At 29.7% G+C, this 23,327-nt stretch overlaps 2 protein-coding genes across 3 annotated transcripts; both read left to right on the forward strand.

The window, feature by feature from the left end:
* Positions 1-396: 396 nt before the first annotated feature.
* Positions 397-11,347, forward strand: LOC145185510 (F-actin-capping protein subunit beta-like). The gene is made up of 9 exons (XM_090097748.1): positions 397-608; positions 1,323-1,412; positions 3,059-3,294; positions 3,398-3,477; positions 3,583-3,707; positions 9,662-9,715; positions 10,106-10,171; positions 10,260-10,336; positions 10,431-11,347. Exons 1-9 carry the CDS (start codon positions 606-608, stop codon positions 10,522-10,524), a joined length of 825 nt encoding a protein of 274 aa, XP_089953874.1. The 5' UTR covers positions 397-605; the 3' UTR covers positions 10,525-11,347.
* Positions 11,348-15,771: 4,424 nt separating this feature from the next.
* On the forward strand, positions 15,772-18,800 carry LOC149883873 (uncharacterized). Of its 2 annotated transcripts, XM_090098973.1 has the most exons (4): positions 15,772-16,036; positions 16,405-16,567; positions 17,993-18,063; positions 18,155-18,800. In XM_090098973.1, the coding sequence occupies exons 1-4, from the start codon at positions 15,903-15,905 to the stop codon at positions 18,417-18,419; spliced, it is 633 nt and encodes a 210-aa protein (XP_089955099.1). In that variant the 5' UTR covers positions 15,772-15,902; the 3' UTR covers positions 18,420-18,800. The 2 variants fall into 2 exon arrangements, with proteins under 2 accessions (XP_089955099.1, XP_089955100.1); XM_090098974.1 differs by lacking the exons at positions 17,993-18,063; positions 18,155-18,800 and adding an exon at positions 17,106-17,618.
* The last annotated feature ends 4,527 nt before the right edge of the window (positions 18,801-23,327 follow it).

Here is a 23,327-nt window from a genome sequence, read left to right on the forward strand (position 1 = left end):
GTTTTTTATATTACCTTCAATTGAGGTGACTTGTCACTATTTGTGATTTTGTTTCCCTAAAAATTTATTCTTTTATTATTGGGCTCATTTGTTTTAAAAAATTATTGTCTATTTTAGTTTTTTCTGATCTACTAATTGCAATTGAACGAAAAAAAAAAAAGCTACACAAAATCGCAATTAGTGGTCAAAATCACCCCAGTTGACGGTAATTATTACTAAATTTTCTCAGATATTTAACTCAAAGGTATTCTTTTAATACTACAATATCATAAAATAGTAATACGCAATCAAATCTTATCCAAAAAAAAAAATTCTCTTCTAACATCTTTAGAACTCATAATCAAAGTGTTAACTCTAAACAAATGTAAAAGGGGTCAAGTTTCCAATTGGTTAATTATTTACGTCAGAGAAGATTGGGGTCAACAAACAGGGCGAACGCTATCTTTAGTTTTTCTGAGGGAAAGGCTGTCAAACCTATCTGACATATCTCATACTGTTTATCATATATAATGACAAATTGACAAGCGCTCGTCGCATATTGATAGATTAATATTAAAAACGCCAGTCCTATATACTTGAAGTCAATATAGTATTTTTCTCTAAAAATGGTAAATATAATTTTAAGATAAATTTCTTACTTAGTAATATAAATTTTTTTAAAAAACAAATTACAATGTATATATATTCGAAATATTGGTAAATATATTCGAAACTTAATCTACTTCTGATTAGTGATTCTAGTTGAAAAATTTGGTTTGTGAGCTTTAGTGAGATACCATAGTTGAGAAGTTTAATTTGCTAGCAATTTTGTTCATATAATAGCTAATGACTTTGTTTCATGTCTAATTAATAATACAAGTAAAATAGCTACTCCCTTTTTATTTTGCTATACTATAACTACTATATTTGTTATCTTAATGTCTATTTGATAAATATTTTAAGTTTGGCAAAGAAAATTACTTCTTTCACTTATGTTAAAAAGTAAATAAAAATGCTGGATAATATCTAAAATAGGCTCAGTAATTGAAAAATTTTGGTTATAAATATTGTGCTGTATGCAATTTGGTCTGCTGTATAATTATGTTATTGAATAACGACCAAAATATGGGCAAAACATTTTAGGATGAATAAGTAAATCTCATACAATTTTAGTTTCAATTATAATTTAGATATCTGTAACAATTATGTTATCATATATTATTCTTCTAACAGTATAGCTGCTGGAGTTATTCAATAAATAGTATTTCTTGTATTGCTAAAAAATATCAAACAACCAAAAATAAATTTAACATAATGATCACGGTTTTTTACTTTAAATTTAGACTGAGAAACAACTGGATTGTGCATTAGATTTAATGCGTAGACTGCCACCACAACATATTGAGCGCAATCTAAGTGATTTGATTGATCTGGTAATAAAAAACATTGTTTTGCTTATTGTTACTGATTTTACTAATGTTATTATGGTAAATACTTTGCATAATTTGCTTGATGAATTAAATTCGTAAATATAAATAAAATTGTTTACAAATTATGCTCTTTTGTCAAAGTTCAAATATTTTTTTTTGCTAGAGATGCTTGATTTATGATGTCGATCATAAATTTGCAAATTTGTGTTTCTTCAAAATAAATATTTGAATAGACTAAAACTTTCAAATTATATTATAAAAATTATTAGAGTGTTTCAATTTTTGTCTGTTACATAAGCTCTCAATAAAACTCTTTTTAGAGTACAATAACTCTTATTTGAGTAAAAAGAATCTTAGAATTTTATAGAAATTGCTGTTATAGCAAAGGTCTAGATGTTGAAAATATCATTTTTATAAAAGAAGAAAAAAAAATCATTTTGCTTATGCAAAAGGTTGTATTTTAAAAAAGTTAAATACTCCAGTGGAAATAACAGCAATTAAATGATGAACATTAATCTTAAAATAATTTATCTATAAAAAAGTAGTGATAAAGTTTTTACATCATATTACTGGATCTAAATCTTATATTGTGGTGCAGAGTTTAATATTTTCAACATTCATAAAAGTAGTTTTCTTGCAGTGATAAACTGCTTCCTTTTGGAAGGTTCCAAAATCCATGCAAGGATGGTAAAAGTATTAAATGAACTTGTTTCTTCATTTTTACCTGTTCCTAAATGTGCTATAGCTTTTAAAGAGAGTGAAGCATTGAAGCATTAAGAATAATCCACACAGCAAGCCAAAAACTATAATAACACCACACATTGAAAAATTACATGTTTTCAATTACATGAAGATTCAAGTGTGAATATATGTGAAAGTGCTAATCTTATAGGTATCTCAGATGAACAAGTGCACCATATAAAAAATTGTTGTTGATATGTAAAATATTTCAGTATATTAAAGCAGGTTTCTCAGCTCTGAAGCAGATTAAGCAATTGACATTCTGTTTTTTGAGAGTTAAAAGGAATTTTGTTGATTGTATATTTTGAAAAAGATAAGCAAATCAGAATATTATGCAAGCCTTTTATTTCTTTTGTAAAAACAAGTCTAGTTTACAAAAGAAATAAAAAAATTTATTAGGAAATAATAGCAAAATTTGAAAGAACATTAGCACCATTTATATGAACATCAGCTTTTCACAAAACCACTTTTAAAAAACTATATTTTTTTTAATAGTAAATATCTTTTTTGGAAAATAGATCTAACCTGTTATATTTTTGGCCTCAATTTAAATATGTAACTTAGCAGGTTTTCCCACTGAAATCTTCACTGTAATAAATTGTTTTTGATTTCTCCTCATACATATTCAATTAAAAAAGAAAATTTATTATACTATAATTTTTATTTATAAAAAAGTACAGAGAATCAATCTTTTAATACTTCTGCTACAAATTAGGTATTGTATGCAACTTATTTCGGTACATAATGTAGGCTTCCATATAAAAAGGGTTGTTAAAATAGAAATAATTACTGGTAAAAGTTATAAGTTGGACCATTATAATTTGGGCCAACATTTTTATCATGGACTAAAAAATCGAACTTCATTAGGATTTGAGCATCAAAATTATTATTTGTTTTTTTAATTTAAGGTTCCTGATTTATGTGAAGACCTTCTTTCATCTATTGACCAACCTTTAAAAATTGCTAGAGACAAAGAAACTGGAAAAGACTACTTACTTTGTGACTACAATCGTGATGGTGATTCTTATCGATCTCCTTGGAGCAACAGTTATGACCCCCCTCTTGATGATGGTGCAGTGCCATCAGATAAACTTAGACAGCTTGAAATAGAAGCTAACAGTGCATTTGATCAATACAGAGAAATGTAATAAAAAAGTGTTTATTAAATATTTACTTGCCCAAAAACTTAACTTTTTTTTTAGATAAAGTAAAATTTTTTTTAATGTTACAACTCAAATATTTTACAGGTATTTTGAAGGTGGTGTTTCATCAGTGTATTTATGGGATTTAGATCGTGGCTTTGCTGGAGTTATTCTTATTAAAAAAGGTGAGATTGGTATTAATTGAATATATCTGATATTTTAAGATGTAAGCTTTTGTTTTGTTGCAATTTATAAAAATAATTTCATTATTTATCTACAATTTTTTATAGCTGGAGATGGCTCAAATAAGATTCGGGGTTGTTGGGATTCTATTCATGTAGTTGAAGTCCAAGAGAAGAGTGGTGGACGTAATGCTCACTACAAACTTACTTCTACTGCTATGTTATGGCTTCAGGTAAGAATTTTGAAGGCTTCTAACTTGTAATAAAAATGTATTATGCACAATCAATCGTATTTTAATGTCAAAGCTCAAGGGTTTTTTTACTGCATATAGCAAAGTATTTAAACTGCATTTGAAGGTATTTTTAGAAACAAATATAAAACTAAATTTTAAATAAACTTTAAATCTTCTTTCACTTTGTGGGATTTTTATAAATAACAATCTACGCACTAAATCTACTTTACATATGTTTTAGAAATGATAAATCCAAGGTAAACTTTATAAGCAATAATTAATTTAACAATAAGCAAATAATATTTATGCTTGATTGAAAAGAACTCATTGTAAATACATAATTCTCTTTAGTATATAAAATTTTTTTTGCATATGAAAATTTAAAATGTTTGAAGCATCGTAAATATTTTAACCAATGCAGTCTTCATTGTTTTAATTTTTTTTTTTTTTTTGAAAAAAAAAATTTTGAGATATAACTGGATAAAACAAATAAATATTTTCAAGTCTTTCCCAAATGGACACCCATCCGGTAGGGACTTAGATATTTTTAATTTCAAATCTTTTATCTAGCACTGTTATTATTGGATTGTTACATTACATTAAGCTTTTATTGTTAAAAAACTTCTATTTCAAATTTTTACAAACTAGAGAATGATGTAAGGAAAAATTAGACAATTTATTTTTAAGTATTTTCCCACATTTAGTAAACATTTTAAAGATATAGTGTTATAAGTTTTAAAAAGATTGATTTAACAGTTCTTGAGATGCAGCATAAAGAAATTGGGATAAGAAAACTTATTCTGGACAAATATATTAAAAATATGAAGAAAAACCATAAAATTGAACAAAAGAACAGTACATTGAAATGCCAATAGCAAACCTGGGGTCAGTGGCAATCACTTACCAACTGAGAAAACTAGTCTTTAAGATCATAACATTCATCAAATTAAACCCTAAACTGCAAGATCTTGGTGAACTATGTCAGTTGCATGTTAATAGATGGTAAAACTTATTTCAAATGTGATTTCAATCAGATTCCAAAATGTCAATTTTAAACAATCTGTGACAATATGCCCTTGAAGTGCAAATACATGTTATAGGACAACTTCAGCAAAATACTGTCCAGGTCTTAGCCCAAGTGAAAATTATTGAGCCATTGGTAAATGACAATTTTTCTCCATAAGATGAAATTTTTAACTTGAAACAGTCAACGTTTACTTGAGTCATTCTTTATTTGCAAAAATACAAACAAAAGTTGTATAAGTTATTTTTTTAAATAAAAACATTTACATTTTATTATTACTTTCATTCATAATTTTAAATCCATTTAAATATTTTTATGAGCATATATCCTATGCTTGAAATGTTTGAGTATATAGCTTTAATGGATAGCTTAAATGTTTGAGTATATAGCTTTAATTGTCTAAAAATAGTTCTCTGCAATTCAAGACTTTAGTCAGATTTTTAAGCTAAAAGTTAAGTATTACTTAAGATCTTAAACTTACTCTAAGTAAGAAATAAATTATTTTATCCTAATTAAGGATTGAGAAATAAATGGTATATATAAATGGTAATAATTTGGTCAAGGTGGTATCATCCCTTTATTGTTAGTATTGCTCTCTATCTAGGGATCTGAGACCCGAACTCAGATCCTGGTAGTTATTTTGAGTATTACCGGAATTTAATATATCAGGTACTTACACGAAAGTTATAAAATACCCATTTTTTTAAAAATCAAGTAATATCTGATTGCTTTTAATACCCAATACTTGATACTCTTAGAATATCCGTAGAAATACCTGAAGAAGTAAAAATACCCAAAACAATTCAACTCAATTCATTTATTAAATTGAATTACAAATAGCAAAAAAAATTGAAATATGAATATTTGCACTGAAGGAGTTCAAATTTCAGCATTTGCAAAATTAAAAGTGGCCTGGCCATTTTAAATCTAAAATTTCATCCATATATATATACATATATATACATATATACATACATACATACATACATATATATATATATATATATATATATATATATATATATATATATATATATATATATATATATATATATATATATATATATATATATATATATATATATATATATATATATATATATATATATATACTGAGGCTCAACACTTCTTCAATTGTTAAAGTACAAAATTACTTCTTTACAATATCCTTGAGTAGATCTACAAAATAATTCATTTAAATGTTGTGATTCTAATGTATCACTATCACTTGACTCCAATGTGGTGGAAAGGACAATATTGTTTGTTTTTTTTTGCTAAATCTAAACTTGTCAAGAAGTAAAAGCACTGGATTAGCTGGGGAATATTTCACATCTTGAATAAAATGTTTCATCCATTCTAGAAATGCTGCAACATTCATCAAGCCAGAAGAATTTGCATCCAAATGGTCCACCATTTATCATGCTTCCTTTAAAATGAACTCTTGGAAAAATAAAAAATGGAGGGGTTGAGTTAATAAGGAAAAATAAAAAATGGGGGACTGAGAGAATGTAACAAAGTTAGGCTTGCAGACTGTATTTGGGTTTGATTGGCATTTCCTAACATATCTTTTCAGTGTCATTAAATTTATTTCCTTAGATACACAATAAACTGTTTGAAATTTCATTTTCATTAACTTTACCCCTACTCTGTCTTTCAGTTTTTGAAAGTTTCTGTCTTCATTTTAAATTGTAAAAAACTCTTTGTAATTTTATTCTATTCATATATTGTTGAATAAACTTTTATAAAGATCTTTATTATAAGGATCTTCTTTACAAACACAAACACACACATATGTATGTATATATGTACATTAGTGTGATGCAAAATTTTTAGGTTCAAAACTTTAGTTGTCCTCAAGCTTGCCCTTATTCTATATGACAATAGTAAATTTTTTCCAAAATTTGAATCAAATTGGATGATATTTAGGGGTTGCCATGTTTTGTCACATTTTAGAATGAGGTTAAAAAAGTAAAAAAAAAAATTATTTTTTTAATTATTTATTATCAATTACTTATTATTATGTGGTGGATTGTGGATGTTTAATGTTAAACGAACAATAATATAGTACTGTACTACTATGTAATTACACTAGGCAATAAAAGATCAATCATTTTCATCATCTAACAGACATCTTCATCAGGGTAGACTTTGATGTAACTGGAAATTCCTTCCGGTGAAGATCAACCAATTGAAGAAGAAACTGCTTTTGATTTTCATCTTTCGTAATGCTTTTGTTGAAGGATGTTATAAACGCTATGCTTTGTTCCGCGCAATTGTTGATGACCTTCATTTGACGAACCTTGTGCTTCATTTCAAGATATGTTGAATCCATTTCCCACTCTGAAGATTCTTTCATTAAAAATAATTCAGCTTTTTCTTTGCCATTCCTCAAAATTAGATCGAAAAGTTCTGTGGTGTGTTGTGTAACAAAGGAAGACAATGTACTGTGACAATTGAATGTGGCAGTATCAAGTCTTTTGATGTTTCAGGTTGTTTGCCATGTCTCTCTTGTTGTTGTTGTCGACACAGGAATCAAAGAAAGCCAATCCTATTAGATGTTCAGAAAAATACCACAGATGGCAATGAAAAGCTTTTGCTGCATTAATTGCAATTGTACAATTTGGATATTCTTGAATTCATTGAAGAAGCTTGGCATCATTGAATGGTGCTCGTTCAGCTAACGGAGCTTCATTCCAAAACTGTCTGTATATAAATAAAAAAGACTTATGTCTGTTATTCCTTTCTTATCCTTTGCAGTAATAACTAATTGATCCTGAAACAAATATATCTTCATACAATATATAGCTTTTGCCATCCAATTGTGTGTTGCACTTGGTGCCCAAAACTTTACATTCCACTCCAATGTTGCAGTTGATCCTCCAAGAAAAATAAGGCACAAATTCAAGAGTTCTAAGTAATCATCCCTGGGTTGTTGACCTTTAATTGCTTCACTATAATACATTACCATTTCTTCACGGAGTTTGAGAAAAAAATCACAGTTATACAATTATTCATTCCCTATAGTGAACACCCCCTTGTTGATTGCTGGCCATCCCTTCTGGAAACGGTTAAAAACTCCAACTTCAGGTCCACCACTGCTTCCAAATGCAGTCATGAAAATGGTGGAAAGCATGACTTCAAAGACATGGTGTCTGCATGCTATCCATATAAGATTACGGTCAAGATTCTGCTCTATTATTGTGCAGGCACCAATGTTAAACCCAGTGTTGGATGAAGTAGTGTCAAAAACCAGTCCCTGAACAAATTCTTCCAATTTCCAATCTTTAAGAGCCTTAATGCAAGCATCAGCCTGCTGCTCACCTGTACCTCGATCAATCTTTGCAACGCCCAGCAATTTTTCCACCCCACCACCAGTCACAAGAATGGCAATTCTATCCACTTTTTTTTGACCACCAGTGATATCAGGTAAGAGCTTTCCATCCCAATGCAGAAGAAGTGGATCATTAGGAGAGAAATAAACCTTGTCAGCTGCGGATTGTGCTGTACGACAATAATAAATCTTTTAGAGAGTGACCAAGAGCCTGAGCAACTGTTTCAACCACGAAGAGTTCACGGCGATCAGAAATATTAACACGATCAAGAGACAATACAACATTTGTTAGAAATTTCATCTTCTTTTTCGTTGAACCACTTGTGCTCAGTGTGCTGGAAGCGGAAGGAGTCTGATATTCATCATCATCCGAGGAACTTGAGCTATTTTCACTCACAATGTCAACTGCTGATGAAGAAGAAATGAGTTCTGTTTTTTCCATCAATTCCGCTTTACTGCTTTGACGCCTCAATTCCATTTTAATTTCTCGGACTCATTTCCATGCCTCCCAAGCTGTTAAATTCTGATCAATTCCTGCCATGCTACAACTTAGTTGATCTTCTTGCTGCTTATGTAAAAATGCTTTATCTTCATCGTTTTTCATAACTTCTGATGCATTTTTGGTTGATATATCAAAAAGTTCTTCAAGGTCAGCATGGAAAAGTCTTTCTTTCATTTGACAGCTGTCCAATTTTGATCGTCGGTGTTTTTTCAGCAACAGATATTTGTCATAAAGTTTTTTTAACTTTCTTTCTGCATTGTCAATTCTTTGAGTTGGAATTCTTCCTCTCTCCCATATAACAAGAACTGCTTCAATTGTTGCCCGAATACTTTTTTTCACTTCTTGTTTCTCTTCTATATGATGGAAGAGCAACCTCCGAAGAACATCCCCTCTTGAAGGAAGTCTGGCAGTCGACAGAGTTTGTGTAGCTTACCAACAAGCCACACCACAGCAGAAGATCTAGTGGTTGCCATATAAATTTCTATTAAATATATATATAAATTTTTGTATATGTTAAAAATGTATAAGTTAAACCATTGCACGAGATATCCGATTTTATTTCCCGACTAGCGAGTAGTTTCGATGATCGGGTAACAAAAGCGGGTAGTGTAATAAATAAAAAAAGTAAATAAATTAAAAAAAAAAAAAAAAAAAATTATATTTAAAAAGTAATAGCACAAAGTTAAAAAAAAAAGAGACTGTTGAAAATTGAGTATTAGTTCCACCTTCTCCATATAAGTGTTAATATTAATTAGTTAAAATTTAATACTTACATAGAGTAGGTGGAACTGTAAATAGAAACAAAAGTGATATTAAAAGAATTGAAATAAAGCTAAATTAAAAAAAGCGCAATAATAAAAAAAAAAAATTAACGAAAATACCCGATCGCGCGAAAATTTCGGTTCGATGATCGGGTAATTTTATAACCCGGTTCTCGGATAAATAAATCGGGTAATACCTTACCCGAAGGTTAGCGTATCGGGTAACTAAAGTTATTAAAATTGCCCGTCTACGGGTATCCTCGGGTATTAGGGTCGGGTTTTCGCTCCCTATATCTATCCCTCTAGTGTTGTTTTACAATGTTTTTGTAATTTTAGACTCAGAAAGATTCATCAGGAATGATGAACCTTGGGGGAAGCTTAACTCGTCAGGTAATAGTTAAAACATTCTTTTGAGTAATTTATATTCTACTAAAGTCTCATCTCATAATAGAAAAAGCCCTGTTATGTGATATACAACAATAATACTACAAAAACACTTATTTCATATGTAGCCTCACTTAAAATTATTTAAAAGCTTAAGATATATTTAAATGTTTTAATTGAAAATTTTATTTTTAAGTAAACTATAAGCATACTGAGAACAAAGAAAAAGATTTCAGCTTAATGGTTTAAATTTATGATTTGCATTACAATCAAATCTCAAAAAAACTTCTAAATGTTTTCATTTTAGTATTACATCAACGTAAAAGGTTTTTTGATTTTTACGGAAATGTTTTATCTGCCCAGAACTTTTCTCTGTTAATAGCATTTTAACTTTAGGCGGAGACAGAAAGTGGCGTGAGTGACATTAGTCCTCATATCGTCAACATTGGAAAGATGATAGAGGTATTAATTTTATTTCATGCTTTTCATTAAGACTAATTTTAGTTGCTTTAACGTTGAAAATTACTACTCACAAAAAATCTTCATCTAGGATATGGAAAACAAAATTAGAAATACATTGAATGAAATATACTTCGGCAAAACAAAAGATATAGTAAATGGTTTAAGGTGCGATGTCTTTTTATTTATATATATATAATATATATATATATGAATTTTTTAAAATACTTAATAGCTTGTTTACCTCATCTGTTTAATTTAGAAGCGTGAATAGCTTGGATGACGCAAAGAAGCAAAATAACCTCCAGGCCGAACTATTTAAAAATCTTAAGCAAAGACAGAATGCTCCTAAGTAAATTAAAAATGCTTCTTTTAGGAACTTCAGAATATGAACTTTTTTATATTTAACAGACGACTTCACTTATGATTCCTAATTTAATATGTATAGTGCCCGATTTTCACTTTTTTCAAATTGATTTTTGTATTTCCAGCGCGCCGGAGTTTTTTCAACTTATTTTTATGTTCATGTAGAAACACTACCTTTTTTATTTTACACCATGAAGTTTTGGTATCATAAACTGCGTGAATAGACTTTTTTTTCTTTTACATTAATTTTTAAGAAGTTGAAGCAAAAGAACTTGTGGATTTTTTTGCTTTTATTTTAATTCATTTTCTCCAAAAATAAGTTTCCTAGCTTTTTAACGAACGGCTCGTTCAACATGATCGTAATAAACACTTAGAAACATAATGCTAAGAAATACTTAATTTTGATAAAATAAGGTCTTTAAAAACTTGAATAAAAAAACTTCAAAGGCTTGATCAAAATATATGTTAAACATGTTTTCAATATTGTTCGCTAAATGGCTCATCGATTCCAAACTGAAACGAGATTCAGTCTTACACCGCAAAATTTTACTTGCATAGATATTGTTACTAAAGGATCCAAAAGAAAACTGCTAAAGAACTCAGTACGGGAAAACACAGCACTTAGGCGTTTCAGGTCTCCAACTGACAAGCTGTACACATAACATGGTGGAAAAACGCCAGTTCAAACCTTGGATTGAAAACAAGAAATGCTGAACACATTAATATGCAGTTACCCTATTATATTTAAACCAACGCATGTATTCATAAAATATTGAATAGTATTTTTGAAGTAAAATATAAAGGATCATGGTATTGATTTTTTTTTTTTTTTTTTGATGATTAGCAAAACTTGTTTAATTAGCAACAGTATGAGACTGCAAACACTGTAAATGATTCACCAAAGCCTGGCAAGCCCCGAAAGTTGAGCTACCGAGTCATCAACTAAATTTATAATCAGAAAAAAGTTAACCTTAGGCTGAATAATACTAGTTAAGCCGAGTTGTTCAATTAGAAATTCTTAGGTGTTAGTGAATGCACTGAGAGTTAAAAGTAGGATTTTATATAGCACTTAGAGATTTACTTTTACTAATGACAAAAGGATCAAGGCGATGTAAGTGCTGTAGAGAATCGTCCAGTATTCTACAGAATTGGTCTGTAGAATACTGGACGGTGTTTTTCCCATCATGCAACATTTACACGGGTTGAATCAACTAAATCATTAATAAAAAAAACACTGCGAGCCTTTTCTATGAATATAGCCCAACCTGAAAATTTCAAAAAGACTGAACAGCTGTTCATACTGCAAAATTAATATCTCACTAGTTCACTGAGAACAATCTAACAGTCATACAATGGTGTGTAAGATCACCTAATCTCAAACCTATTGAAAATATTTTATCATGGATGGACAGTTAAGGATCTCCAGGAGAAGCTTGAAAAAATTTGTTTAGACATTCAAAACGAGTTATACATAAAATACGTTGAATCTATACCTAAACGCGTCAGAACATGTTACGAAACTAAAGGAGGCCACTTTAAATACAGACCATAATATGTCTATTTTTAACAGGTACTTTTAAAGCTATGCTCTTACTGTTGTCTTTCGTTTTTTTTATGAAATAAACGTATGAAGTTTTTTTTTTAGTTTTAGTATACCCAGTAAAAAGTAAAGTAAAAAAAGAATTTTTTTAAAAAAAATCTGTTTAAATACAAATTAATAAAAGCTATAAATTTTTTTCATCAAAGTTCATGGCGTTTCAATATACTAGGGAACTGTAAAAGTTCGTGTTAATAAAAATGTTACAAACTACAGGTTATTACAAATTGTAAGTTACAAACAAAATGCAATCACTTAACATGATACAGAAAATGCAGAAACAAAAAATAACGTGTAGATGAACCTTGAAAACGTTAAATTGACTAAAAGTTATGAAAAAATATTCTAATAACATTATAAACTAATTTTAGATCACAGCGTGACAACTTGAATTACTTTTTTGTCGTACTATTTCAAGTGATGCAATTGCCAAGGAATTTCCAAAAAATTTCGCTTGTTACCGATTTTCCTGGTAAAACATTACTTTCCTCTTAGGTTCCCCAGTTTTTTCCAGATAACGATTACCGTGAAGAATGTCTAGAACAACTTCATTTATTATTTGTTTTGCAGTATCATTGTCATTAAAGAAATATGAAAATCTTTTTAGGACATGATTCCGATTCAAAGGATTCTAAAGTTCCTTTGAAACCTGATGTAAGACAAGAACTTTCATAAAGAACAATTTCTTCACACAACAGTTTTACAAGTTTTGCATCCTTTGGTAATGTTGTATGTCTTTTTTTTTACTCCTTCCAACTAATAAAAATTAGTTTCTTCTTCATTTTTAATGGTCAAAAGAAACAAACTTCTCATGTTTCTGCAAAGTGTGTGCTGTTTGGTAGCAAAAATACAAAACGAATATGCTCTTTACACAATGCAATGATATATATATTTAGATGCGAAGAACGTTTGTCGCTTATCAGAAGCAATTTGTAATTTTTTCAAAAAATTTTAATCTGTAATGTTTGTTACAGTAAGCCCATAAACGTTTTCTGTTGAACTATCAAAGCAAATGTGAATTTGATTGGAAAGAAAATGAGCACGACACGCTTTAATTTGCTATAAACATTTTAGGTATTATAAATAAAAATCAGTTACACCAAAAGCAAATTTTAAACGCAAATATTTTAATTAAACTTAGAAGATTCAATTTATCTTTAGAGATATACAGGGTTGATGTTACTCGTTATTATCTTTTAAAAATCTAAAAATTAAATACCAGAACTTAGTGAAGATTTGTTTGTATGAAGATAACCTATAGAATTTGAACTTGTCATTGATATATCTACAATCTAGAAACATCTTGATGCTTACGATAGAAGTATAAAATACCCATTAAGGTTCCTATAAAAAATTATAAAAGTTTGAACTATCTCAGATTATTTACCAGGTTAAATTTCAGTGACTTTCTTGTTGGTGGGTAGATAATTCAATATTAGAAGTGTTAGAGAAAAGTATACCACAGATTAGTACCCAGTATGTAATGCTTTGATCTTTACATATGTTTTTCAAATGATGATACTTTTGATGATACTTTATGTGGGATCCACTTGTCACATATTTTGATTGCTGAGTGATTTTTACAGCGTCAAGGCGGCAAAGTTGTTTAACTACTATTATCAAAAAAAGGATAATAAGCTGAAAAGTATACAAGAAGAAGAAATATGAGTTACTGAAGAATGTGAGTTACTGAAGAAAGAAAGTAATTATGAGCTTTTTTTTTCGACTTTCAATATTTATCTTTTTTCAGGTTTAGTTTGAGATTTCACTAAAGTTTTTTTGATAGAAAAGTCTTTTTGTTTTATTTACTTTTTATTTTCTCTTTTTCTTACCTGATCTTTTCTTTCTTTTACTCACTTTTTTCTTAATTATATTTTAATAGGTTTATTTAAATTAATGAAAATTAAATAAACGCATGTTTAAAACTCATTTCTATGTTTGTTAATTTAGATAACAGGATTTTGCCTTGATAATACTTTTCAATACTTGTCCAAAAAAAACAACTGAAATCTTTCAAAGAAATTCAGACTAATTGTACTGTTTGGAGCGTCATATCCGGTAGAAAAACTTTTCGCTAAATAGATGTCACATGTTTTTATTAGGATATGAATATATATATATATATATATATATATATATATATATATATATATATATATATATATATATATATATATATATATATATAGCTATTTCAAGTTGTATTATTTTCAAATACAATATCTCTTGTTCGTATAAGAGTGCTCAATATTTTGTATAAATAGAGCAATATATATATATATATATATGTATATATAAAACGAAGAAACAACAACTATGTATGGTACTTAAAGTTTCATGCCTAGCGGCAATCATTAGCCATGAAATACCATGATAAAAACATGTTAAAAGATGTGCTTTCAGCGTGTTTTTCAAAAAGTTCACCAGCAACTCAAAAGTTCACCAGCATTCACTCCACCCATCAAAACATCAAAGTGATGTAGCAAACCTATCAGGTATTTCATGGCTAATGATTGCCGCTAGGCATGAAACTTTAAGTACCATACATAGTTGTTGTTTCTTCGTTTTATATATACATATATATATATATATATATATATATATATATATATATATATATATATATATATATATATATATATATATATATATATATATATATATATATATATATATATGCGTGTGTGTGCACATATTGAAAGAAATAAAATACTAAAGAAAAGAGAAAAAGCCTTTTAGTCATTTTTAAGCAAATTCAGTTACATTCAGTAATGATTTTTTAATGATTCAATCCTCACTGTCAATTCATGTGTCTACTTGCTCATCATTTTCTGTTTTTTGTTTAAAAAGTTGTTGTCCTTATAGGTGGCAATTCCGGCTTACTCATATAAGGATATGGCGCATCTCCTTTCATTTAATTGGTATTGCAGACATTTCCTCATTTGTTAATTTTAATTGCCGCCGGATATGATATTCAACAGCCATATAATTGCTCAATAAACTTTTTAGCACACCCGAACAAAGAAGGTGGTAATATTAAAACTATATACATACATACATACATACATACATACATACATATATATATATGTATGCATGTATGCATGTATGCATGTATGTATGTATGTATGTATGTATGTATGTATGTATGTATGTATGTATGTATGTATGTATGTATGTATGTATGTATGTATGTATGTATGTATGTATGTATGTATGTATGTATGTATGTATGTATGTATGTATGTATGTATGTATGTATGTATGTATGTATGTATGTATGTATGTATGTATGTATGTATGTATGTATGTATGTATGTATGTATGTATGTATGTATGTATGTATGTATGTATGTATGTATGTATGTATGTATGTATGTATGTATGTATGTATGTATGTATGTATGTATGTATGTATGTATGTATGTATGTATGTATGTATGTATGTATGTATGTATGTATGTATGTATGTATGTATGTATGTATGTATGTATGTATGTATGTATGTTTGTGTTATATGTATGTACATACACACATATAACACAAACAAACATACTCAGATTCTATTACATAAATCGCCAATGTCAGCTTACGTCACTTGTTTGTAGAAAATCTTTTTAGCCACCTCCGTGTTTATTAAAACAACAGGATAAAACTTTTTTGAGAGAGCGTTTATACTTATTAAATGTTAAAATAAAATTTTGTAGGTACAGCATATCGTTTTAGAAGTATGTTTTATTTACTTTCTTAAACTTCAGAACGAAGAAAATAATGGTTTATGTGATTGTGTACGGTGTTCTAATCGCTTCAAGTTTCATTTCAATTTCCTCCTTACCTGGTAGAGGAGATAAATTCAATAAATTTTCAACTACAGAAGTTCCAACGCTCGATCCTCATATGATAAGGTATCTTTGAGTGTTATCACTTTTCCAAAAAAAATTGTAATATGCTTTTTTCTTGAGTTAAAAATCTTTTTGTTATAAAAATAAAATGAAGAAAGATATATTCAATAAAAACTAAGTTAAATAAACAACTAAATGTTTATTTAACACAACAACAAAAGAATAAAATAAAATAAGATTACAAGATGCTGCTGTGAGTTTTTAAGTTTTTTATAAATTTTTGTAAGTCGCGTGTGAGTTGTATATGAGTTGCGCTATTCTCTGATAAAATTTACCCTTCTAAATTTTTCTGAGGTAAATATGCACGTTGCTGCTGCTTTTTACTTATAAGATCAAAAGTTTGTATCAAAAGAATTTTATATTTTTTTTAGGAAAACTCTTAATTACAGTGAAGAAGATTCAACCGTTGTATTCTCTAAAAATGCTACCGATGCCATGCTTAACAATACCAACTACGCTCTTGATAAAAATCTGTCCATTATACCAGATCATTCAACAGAAAAGTCTATAATACAAATCAGGAAAGAGAAAGAGGTAAAGGGTGATTTTCTACGGCGATTTCAAACACTAATAGATTATCAAAAAAGATCTTTACAATCTTCAAGTTAGATTAATTTCGGGCAACATGGACTGCCATTTATTTTTATTTTTTGATAATATTATCACAATAAGGTTAGAATATAAAAAATATTTATTTCCATTAATTAGTAGATCTGTTGTCTAAATTATACAAATTATTTAACAATAACTGAAATAAATTATTATTTACTTAAACTTTAGATAAAAATGACAAAGCTAAAATACTTCTTCTCAACATACAGTAATAGTGAACATTCACAAAACATAAAACAGCATAAAAAATTGCCTTCATGGCTTAAAAATTATTTTTATAATAAAAAAAATTAACAAAAAGTACAAATTAAATTGTTTAACAGAGATTTAAAAAAATAGTATATTAAAATGTTAGTCTATGAAATAGCACATGATCTGTAAATAAAAGTGGCTTTTTAGAAAGGCATGCGTCGTAAGCCCAAATTAAATAGCATTGTAAATATTGTGACCACGTTCTTAGTTGTGTGTCTTCATGGTATGAAACTCGATATGAATACCCGATACTCGATATGAACACTCGATACTCGATATGAATACTCGATACTCGATATGAATACTCGATACTCGATATGAATACTCGATACTCGATATGAATACTCGATACTCGATATGAATACTCGATACTCGATATGAATACTCGATACTCGATAATGAAACTCGAACTTTGTCTTATTGGGTGAAATATTTGGAAAAATGAAACCGTCATCAGTGTCTTTTAAGATCAGAGTATAGTCTGATTAACTTGAACTGGAAATACTTGTATTATATAACTTAGATTGTTTCTTTTTTATCGAATTCTCTCTCTTAACATTTGATTTGTTTCTTTCTGAATTCTTTCTGACTGTTCTAAATCATTTTTGCATGGAGATTTCGTCAAAACATACATCAAGATTTGGCAAAATATACAAGTCAGCGATATCACATCTCAGTTTCTAAAAAAAGCCACTAGTCCACATTAGGCGCGTAGTCCACTATAGCTGAAGTTACTCTAATTTAGGAAATACTTTGTTTGGGCATGTTTTTCTCGTGAATGTCTAAGCGTTTTTGTTTTTTTTTATTAGAATGTCTCAATAATTAATACAGTCAATGCTGTATTAACTATCGTATTCATTGAGCTGTTGTTTTTATTTAGTAGTCAAATTCTTTCGTAGCATTTTATAGGGTTTTGATAGCAATTGCGGTTTGATTTATGTTTGTTTACTATTAGATAGATCGAATTATGCCTAATCTATCATCTTCAATCTCCCTCGATCAAAAAAGATAATAGATTGGCTTTTATGATTTCAAAGATATTTTGTTTATTTTACATACAGATTGGCAAATTAAAATTTTTATCATCTATAATAGGAAACACTGAAGAAAGTAGATCCCAAAGGATTTATGTCAAGAAACCAAGATAACAATGAAATATCTTTACTGTAAGTTTAATCCATGCAAGAAGCTTACATATATTTGTTGCCACTAATTCTATTTTATGACCTTTGAATTTAATCTTTAATCTATCTTTAGCTGCCTCACAACTAAAGATTGCAAAAATACAACGTGTTGCGTTAGAGATGGTTCAGACGTGGGAAAATGCGTTCTTCTTCCTTATAAGGAAAACCAATTCTGTAACACTGATTGCTATTGTACCGGTGAACTTGAGTGCCAAAAAGACATTAACTATGAAGACGATGTATTGGCACCATCAAGATGCGAAAAGAAACTTTCTGAAGAAGAAAAAGCACTTAAAAAGTTAAGGATTTATAGAAAAGAAAAAAAAAATCCACTTTGATTTCCTGACTTACTGGTACAAATTTCTAAAACCTTTAAACTTGCAATGATGATCGTTGAAAACGCTTTAAAATAAATATTTATTGTTACTTAACTGACAAAATGTTCTTCAAAATTTTCAATTAAAACATTTACTTCTTGTTATTTTACATAACAGCTTATGTGTTTGAGTTTTATATAGCGGATTCGTAATCATGAATACTTTTTGCACTGGCAGAAATATTTAATCAATCTAAGTAATAATTATACAAGATGGAACCTCTATATGGATACCTCCCTATTAAGGACCGGATTTTTTTATTCTTTTAGTATTACACTTCTTTTGCAGACTTAAAATATCATTTAAGAAAAAAGGATACTATTTTTAAAACATTTTTGACAATTTTACCTTTTATTTCTTTATCCATCCCACCCTAACGCACCCTAAAGTTGACATTAGCATTTCTGATTGTCGTTTCTTTTCTTTTACAAGTAACTTTGACTTTATATACTTTACAAAATCAAAATTGTTTTTGTTTCCCTTTTTCTACCATCAAGTTTAATGGTCAACATCAGCGTGAACATTTCCTTGTATTTTTTTCTTTCTTATGTCAGATCCTCCAATAATACATCCGCATAACCTGGTTTACACTGCCTTTTTGAACAATAAAGAGTTCAGTAGCAAAACCGCTAAAGCACTCACACTTTCTTTAACACTCAATCAAAAAACAGCATTTTTTATTCTTAGTACAAGAGTTTTTTTTTTAAATAATTTTTTTTCATCACAATGTAAACCCAAACACTAAAAAATGTTAAAATACAGGATTATAGAAGTATATTAAATTATTATTAGTATATATATAGTACATTAAATTATTAGATTATAGAAGTATATAAGAAGTATATTAAAATACACTGCACAACAAATTTTTTAAAAGTCTTGCTTCCTAAAAAGTTTTAGGTGATTGCGACATGCTACCTATAAGCTACCTATAGAAGGTATGCAAAAATATAATTTTTGTTTTAATGCATCATCGTTTTCTATCATCGTTTTATTAGGAACTCTTAGAAATAGACACATACACTGTCCTCCAAAACATTAGCAACCAAATAAAAAAATGCTTTTTTTCTATTTTGAATACTAATTACAGCAATTTTATTTTTTTAATAACGCTTTGAATACAAAAAAAGCTTAATATTACATATAAGAAAAAAGATTTGTACATAATAAGACTACTTGAAAATGAATAAACTTGTTTTTTTGTTTTTATTGGTATTTTAACGCAAAAACGTGGTTCTCCAAAACATTAGCAACTTTTTATAATTACTCACAAAAACTCACTGAAAATCAGCAGCACAAGTGTGAAAATAATGCCCAAGGGAACTGTTGTGTTGTAATTATTAGTACTTAACCAATGAGAATCAACTAATTGTTAATTTTTGTCCAGAGATGAATACGGAGTGTTGCAGTTATTACAATATTAATTTAAGATCGCGTATGTATGCTGTTTTGGATTATAATGGCAGGAAACAAGTATAATTTAGCTTTTCGAGAACGTATCGTAAAAGATTACAAGAAAGGAGTCAAACAAAAGGAAATCGCAACGAAATACTCCATTAACAAGTCAATTGTATGTCGAATAATTAAACGATTTAATGAAGGTAGTCCTTTAGAAACAGAACATAAGGGCGGAAGACCACTCAAAACATGTCGTTTCACCGATCGAAAAATTATTCGTCATGTTAAAAAAAATCCTTTTGACAGCGCTAATGATACTATTAAAAAACTGAAACTTTCCGTGTCTCAAAATACAGTTTGTAGACGGTTACAACTTTCAGGACTTTTGAGCTTTAGAGCAGCAAAAAAACCTTTCATTTCTCAGAAGAATAGAAAAGCTAGAATTGAGTTTGCAAATTCTCATAGAGACTGGACTATAAATGATTGGAATAGAGTACTCTGGAGCGATGAATCAAAGTACAATTTGAAAGGTCCTGATGGAAATTTAAAGGTACGTAGACCTAAAGGTAAACGCTTAGACCCTAAATACACAAGAGGAACAATCAAGCACGGTGGTGGAAAAAGTGCAATGGTTTAGGGTTGTTTTTCTGGTTTTAGTGGAGTTGGACCTATTTACCGAATAAATGGCATTATGGATCAGTATGTTTATCGTGATATTCTCAAGGAAAAAGTGGTTCCTCATACTGATAATAATATGCCTCTTTTATGGACATTTCAACAAGACAACGACCCCAAACACACCTCTAAACTCGTTAAAGAATGGTTTAAAACAAATCAAATTACAGTAATGAAATGGCCAGCTCAATCACCTGATCTCAACCCGATTGAAAATTTATGGTACCAAGTTGAACTCTCCCTAAAACACAAAGGACCCTTCAAAAACGCCGATGAGCTATATAAAGCTATTGAAACCACGTGGAATGAGATTACACAAGAAAAAATTAATAAACTCGTAGAGTCTACGCCGAGAAGTTGTTCCTTGATCCTAAAAAATAAAGGATATGCCATTAACTATTGATATTAACATTTTTTAGGGTAGTTTTAAAAAAGTTGCTAATGTTTTGGAGGACCACGTTTTTGCGTTAAAATACCAATACAAACAAAAATTCACGTTTATTTTTTTTCAAGTTGTCTTGTTATGTTAAAATCTTTTTTCTTATATGTAACATTAACCATTTTTTTCATTTAAAGCGTAATTAAAAAAACAAAATTGCTGTAATAAGTAATCAAAGTAGAAAATGTTTTTATTTTATTTAGTTGCTAATGTTTTGGAGGACAGTGTATGTTTCCCAATTTAATCGCGTTGATGATCCGCCATTACGTTCAACAGAATTAAAAATGTTTTGCTCCTGATTTTCTTTTGTATTTAACTTCTGGTACATCGCGTTGCAGTGTCCAACAATAATTAGCAAGCATTGATGGATTCCAGTTGCCCTGGTATCGTTTATTCATTGTAATAATGTCCTGGTGAAACCGCTCACCGTGTTCTTCATTGACAGCACCGAGATTCACGGGGAAGAAGTACAAGTGTAAGTGAAGGAAATGAATTTTGAGTTGCATGTTGCACTTTATTTTCTAATATGCACGGAGAAGTTTGTCGATGACTTCAACGTAGTTTGGCGCTCTTTTATTGCCCAGAATATTGTCAACAACTTCTTTTAAGGCTTTCCAGGAAAATTTTTCCTGGCCAACAGTTCTTCAAACAGTTCTTCATGTGTGCTGCGTAGCCAACAGATACTAACGGATAAACGCTGCCATTGTCTAGTTTTCAGGCTTAGCATTGATGAATCAATGAAGAGACACTACTCTACAGGATTGTGATCACGACCCAAGACTGAGAACAATCCTTCTATGTTACAGCAGAAACAGATACTGTCGACTTCTGCAAAAAATTTGGTGATACCATGATGTTGGCTTTAAACATAGAAATTTTCGTACCTGTGACAGCAGACACTATTCCTGCAATCTGGAACCCAGCAACTCGGCTTTTGCTTTTGACAGACCCAAATCTCTGACCAAATCGTTTAATTCTGACTGTGCTATCAGATGTGGATCACCTGATGAGCAAGATTCAAAATCTCGGTCAATGTCACTGTCAGTGCCCTTCTCTGGAGTTTCTTCATCTGGTTCGTCCAAGGTCCAATCCTCGGGTGGTTTCGGAATAGGAAGTCGTCATGTGGCACAGGTCTCATTGCTGAAGGCAGATTAGGATATTCAATTGACTTCTTGTTTTTGACAGAGAAATCAAATACATTAGTTTAACAAAAATAACAGTCCGTCACATGTTTGTTCTTGCAAGATCATCGGAACAGCAAACGGCACACTCTTATGAGTACCTCTAAGCCAAGCTCTTAGATTGTCAGCACATGTTGTGCAGCAAATGTGAGGCGCCCATTCCTTGTCTTAGTCACCAAATTTGCAGCCGAAATACAGGTAATAAGCTTTCTTCACAGGAGCGCCTTTATAAAACATCTCTAAGACGCAAGTGTATATTCGCCATAGATATCGCAGCTGTTACGACTTTGACAAGACATTGCCAGACAGCAAAACGGCTATAGCATTAAATCTACTTACTGTTATATTGATACAGACACTGTACTTTACTAGAATGATGCACATTTACACACTAGCTTTCTGTATTAACCAAATGTGCAGGATCGGTTTATGAAAGCCACCTTTTTAACTTGCTGACAAAGCGCCAAGTTCGTTCTGACTTGCCCAGGTATCCCCAATTTGTCATACAAAAAAGCTTTCAACCTACTCTGATTATTCATGCCTGGATATGCACAAACTGTTACTAATGAGTCACTTATTGGAGTGAGATGTTTGGATAAAAATTTAAGAAAAAATTATGATAAAACTGAAGATTTCTCTTATATGGTACGTAAATTTTGATGTGATATTCGTGATCAGACCCAAAAACCTATAAAAAAACACCCAACAAAAAGAAGCAAAACTTTGTTGTGCGATGATATTAGAAATGAAAGAAACCTTTAACTTCTGAAAAAAATTCTAAAAACTCATTTTAATAGAAGCAGAGAAAGTACGGGTGGGGAGATACCAGTTTGTTATTTTTTATCACTATATAAATAACAGAATCGTTTTTGTAATACATTTCCCCACTAACACAGCAGCCTGGTCCAAGTTACATAATATAATGCGTATTTTAAAATGAAAATAAACTGTATAGTTAATCTTTTATTTTGGTGGACTTTTATGAACTTTTACTAGGGCCCATAATCTTTATTGTGACTTAGCCAGTTGGGTCCAAAGTATACTGTCACCCCCTAGAGCTAAACTACTAGATCCACCACTGATTTATATTTTAGGATCAAAATTGTGACAAGTAGCATAAGTTTTCGCTTTTTTCTTTGTTGTTGGTGAATTTTCTTTTATTGAAGGTAATGAACA

Source organism: Hydra viridissima, unplaced genomic scaffold (assembly GCF_058129835.1).
Source record: "Hydra viridissima isolate aposymbiotic clone 2 unplaced genomic scaffold, HvirCarnegie_v1 scaffold_9, whole genome shotgun sequence".
Classification (NCBI taxonomy): domain Eukaryota; kingdom Metazoa; phylum Cnidaria; class Hydrozoa; order Anthoathecata; family Hydridae; genus Hydra; species Hydra viridissima.

Bases quoted from the DNA above. Each gene is read 5' to 3' on its own strand.
- LOC145185510 (XM_090097748.1), top strand. The intron at 3,708-9,661 runs GTAAGAATTTTG...TTGTAATTTTAG, and splicing joins CTGCTATGTTATGGCTTCAG to ACTCAGAAAGATTCATCAGG. The intron at 10,172-10,259 runs GTATTAATTTTA...ATCTTCATCTAG, and splicing joins ACATTGGAAAGATGATAGAG to GATATGGAAAACAAAATTAG.
- LOC149883873 (XM_090098973.1), top strand. From the start codon at position 15,903: ATGGTTTATGTGATTGTGTACGGTGTTCTAATCGCTTCAAGTTTCATT. The intron at 16,037-16,404 runs GTATCTTTGAGT...TATTTTTTTTAG, and splicing joins CTCGATCCTCATATGATAAG to GAAAACTCTTAATTACAGTG. The intron at 16,568-17,992 runs GTAAAGGGTGAT...CATCTATAATAG, and splicing joins AAATCAGGAAAGAGAAAGAG to GAAACACTGAAGAAAGTAGA.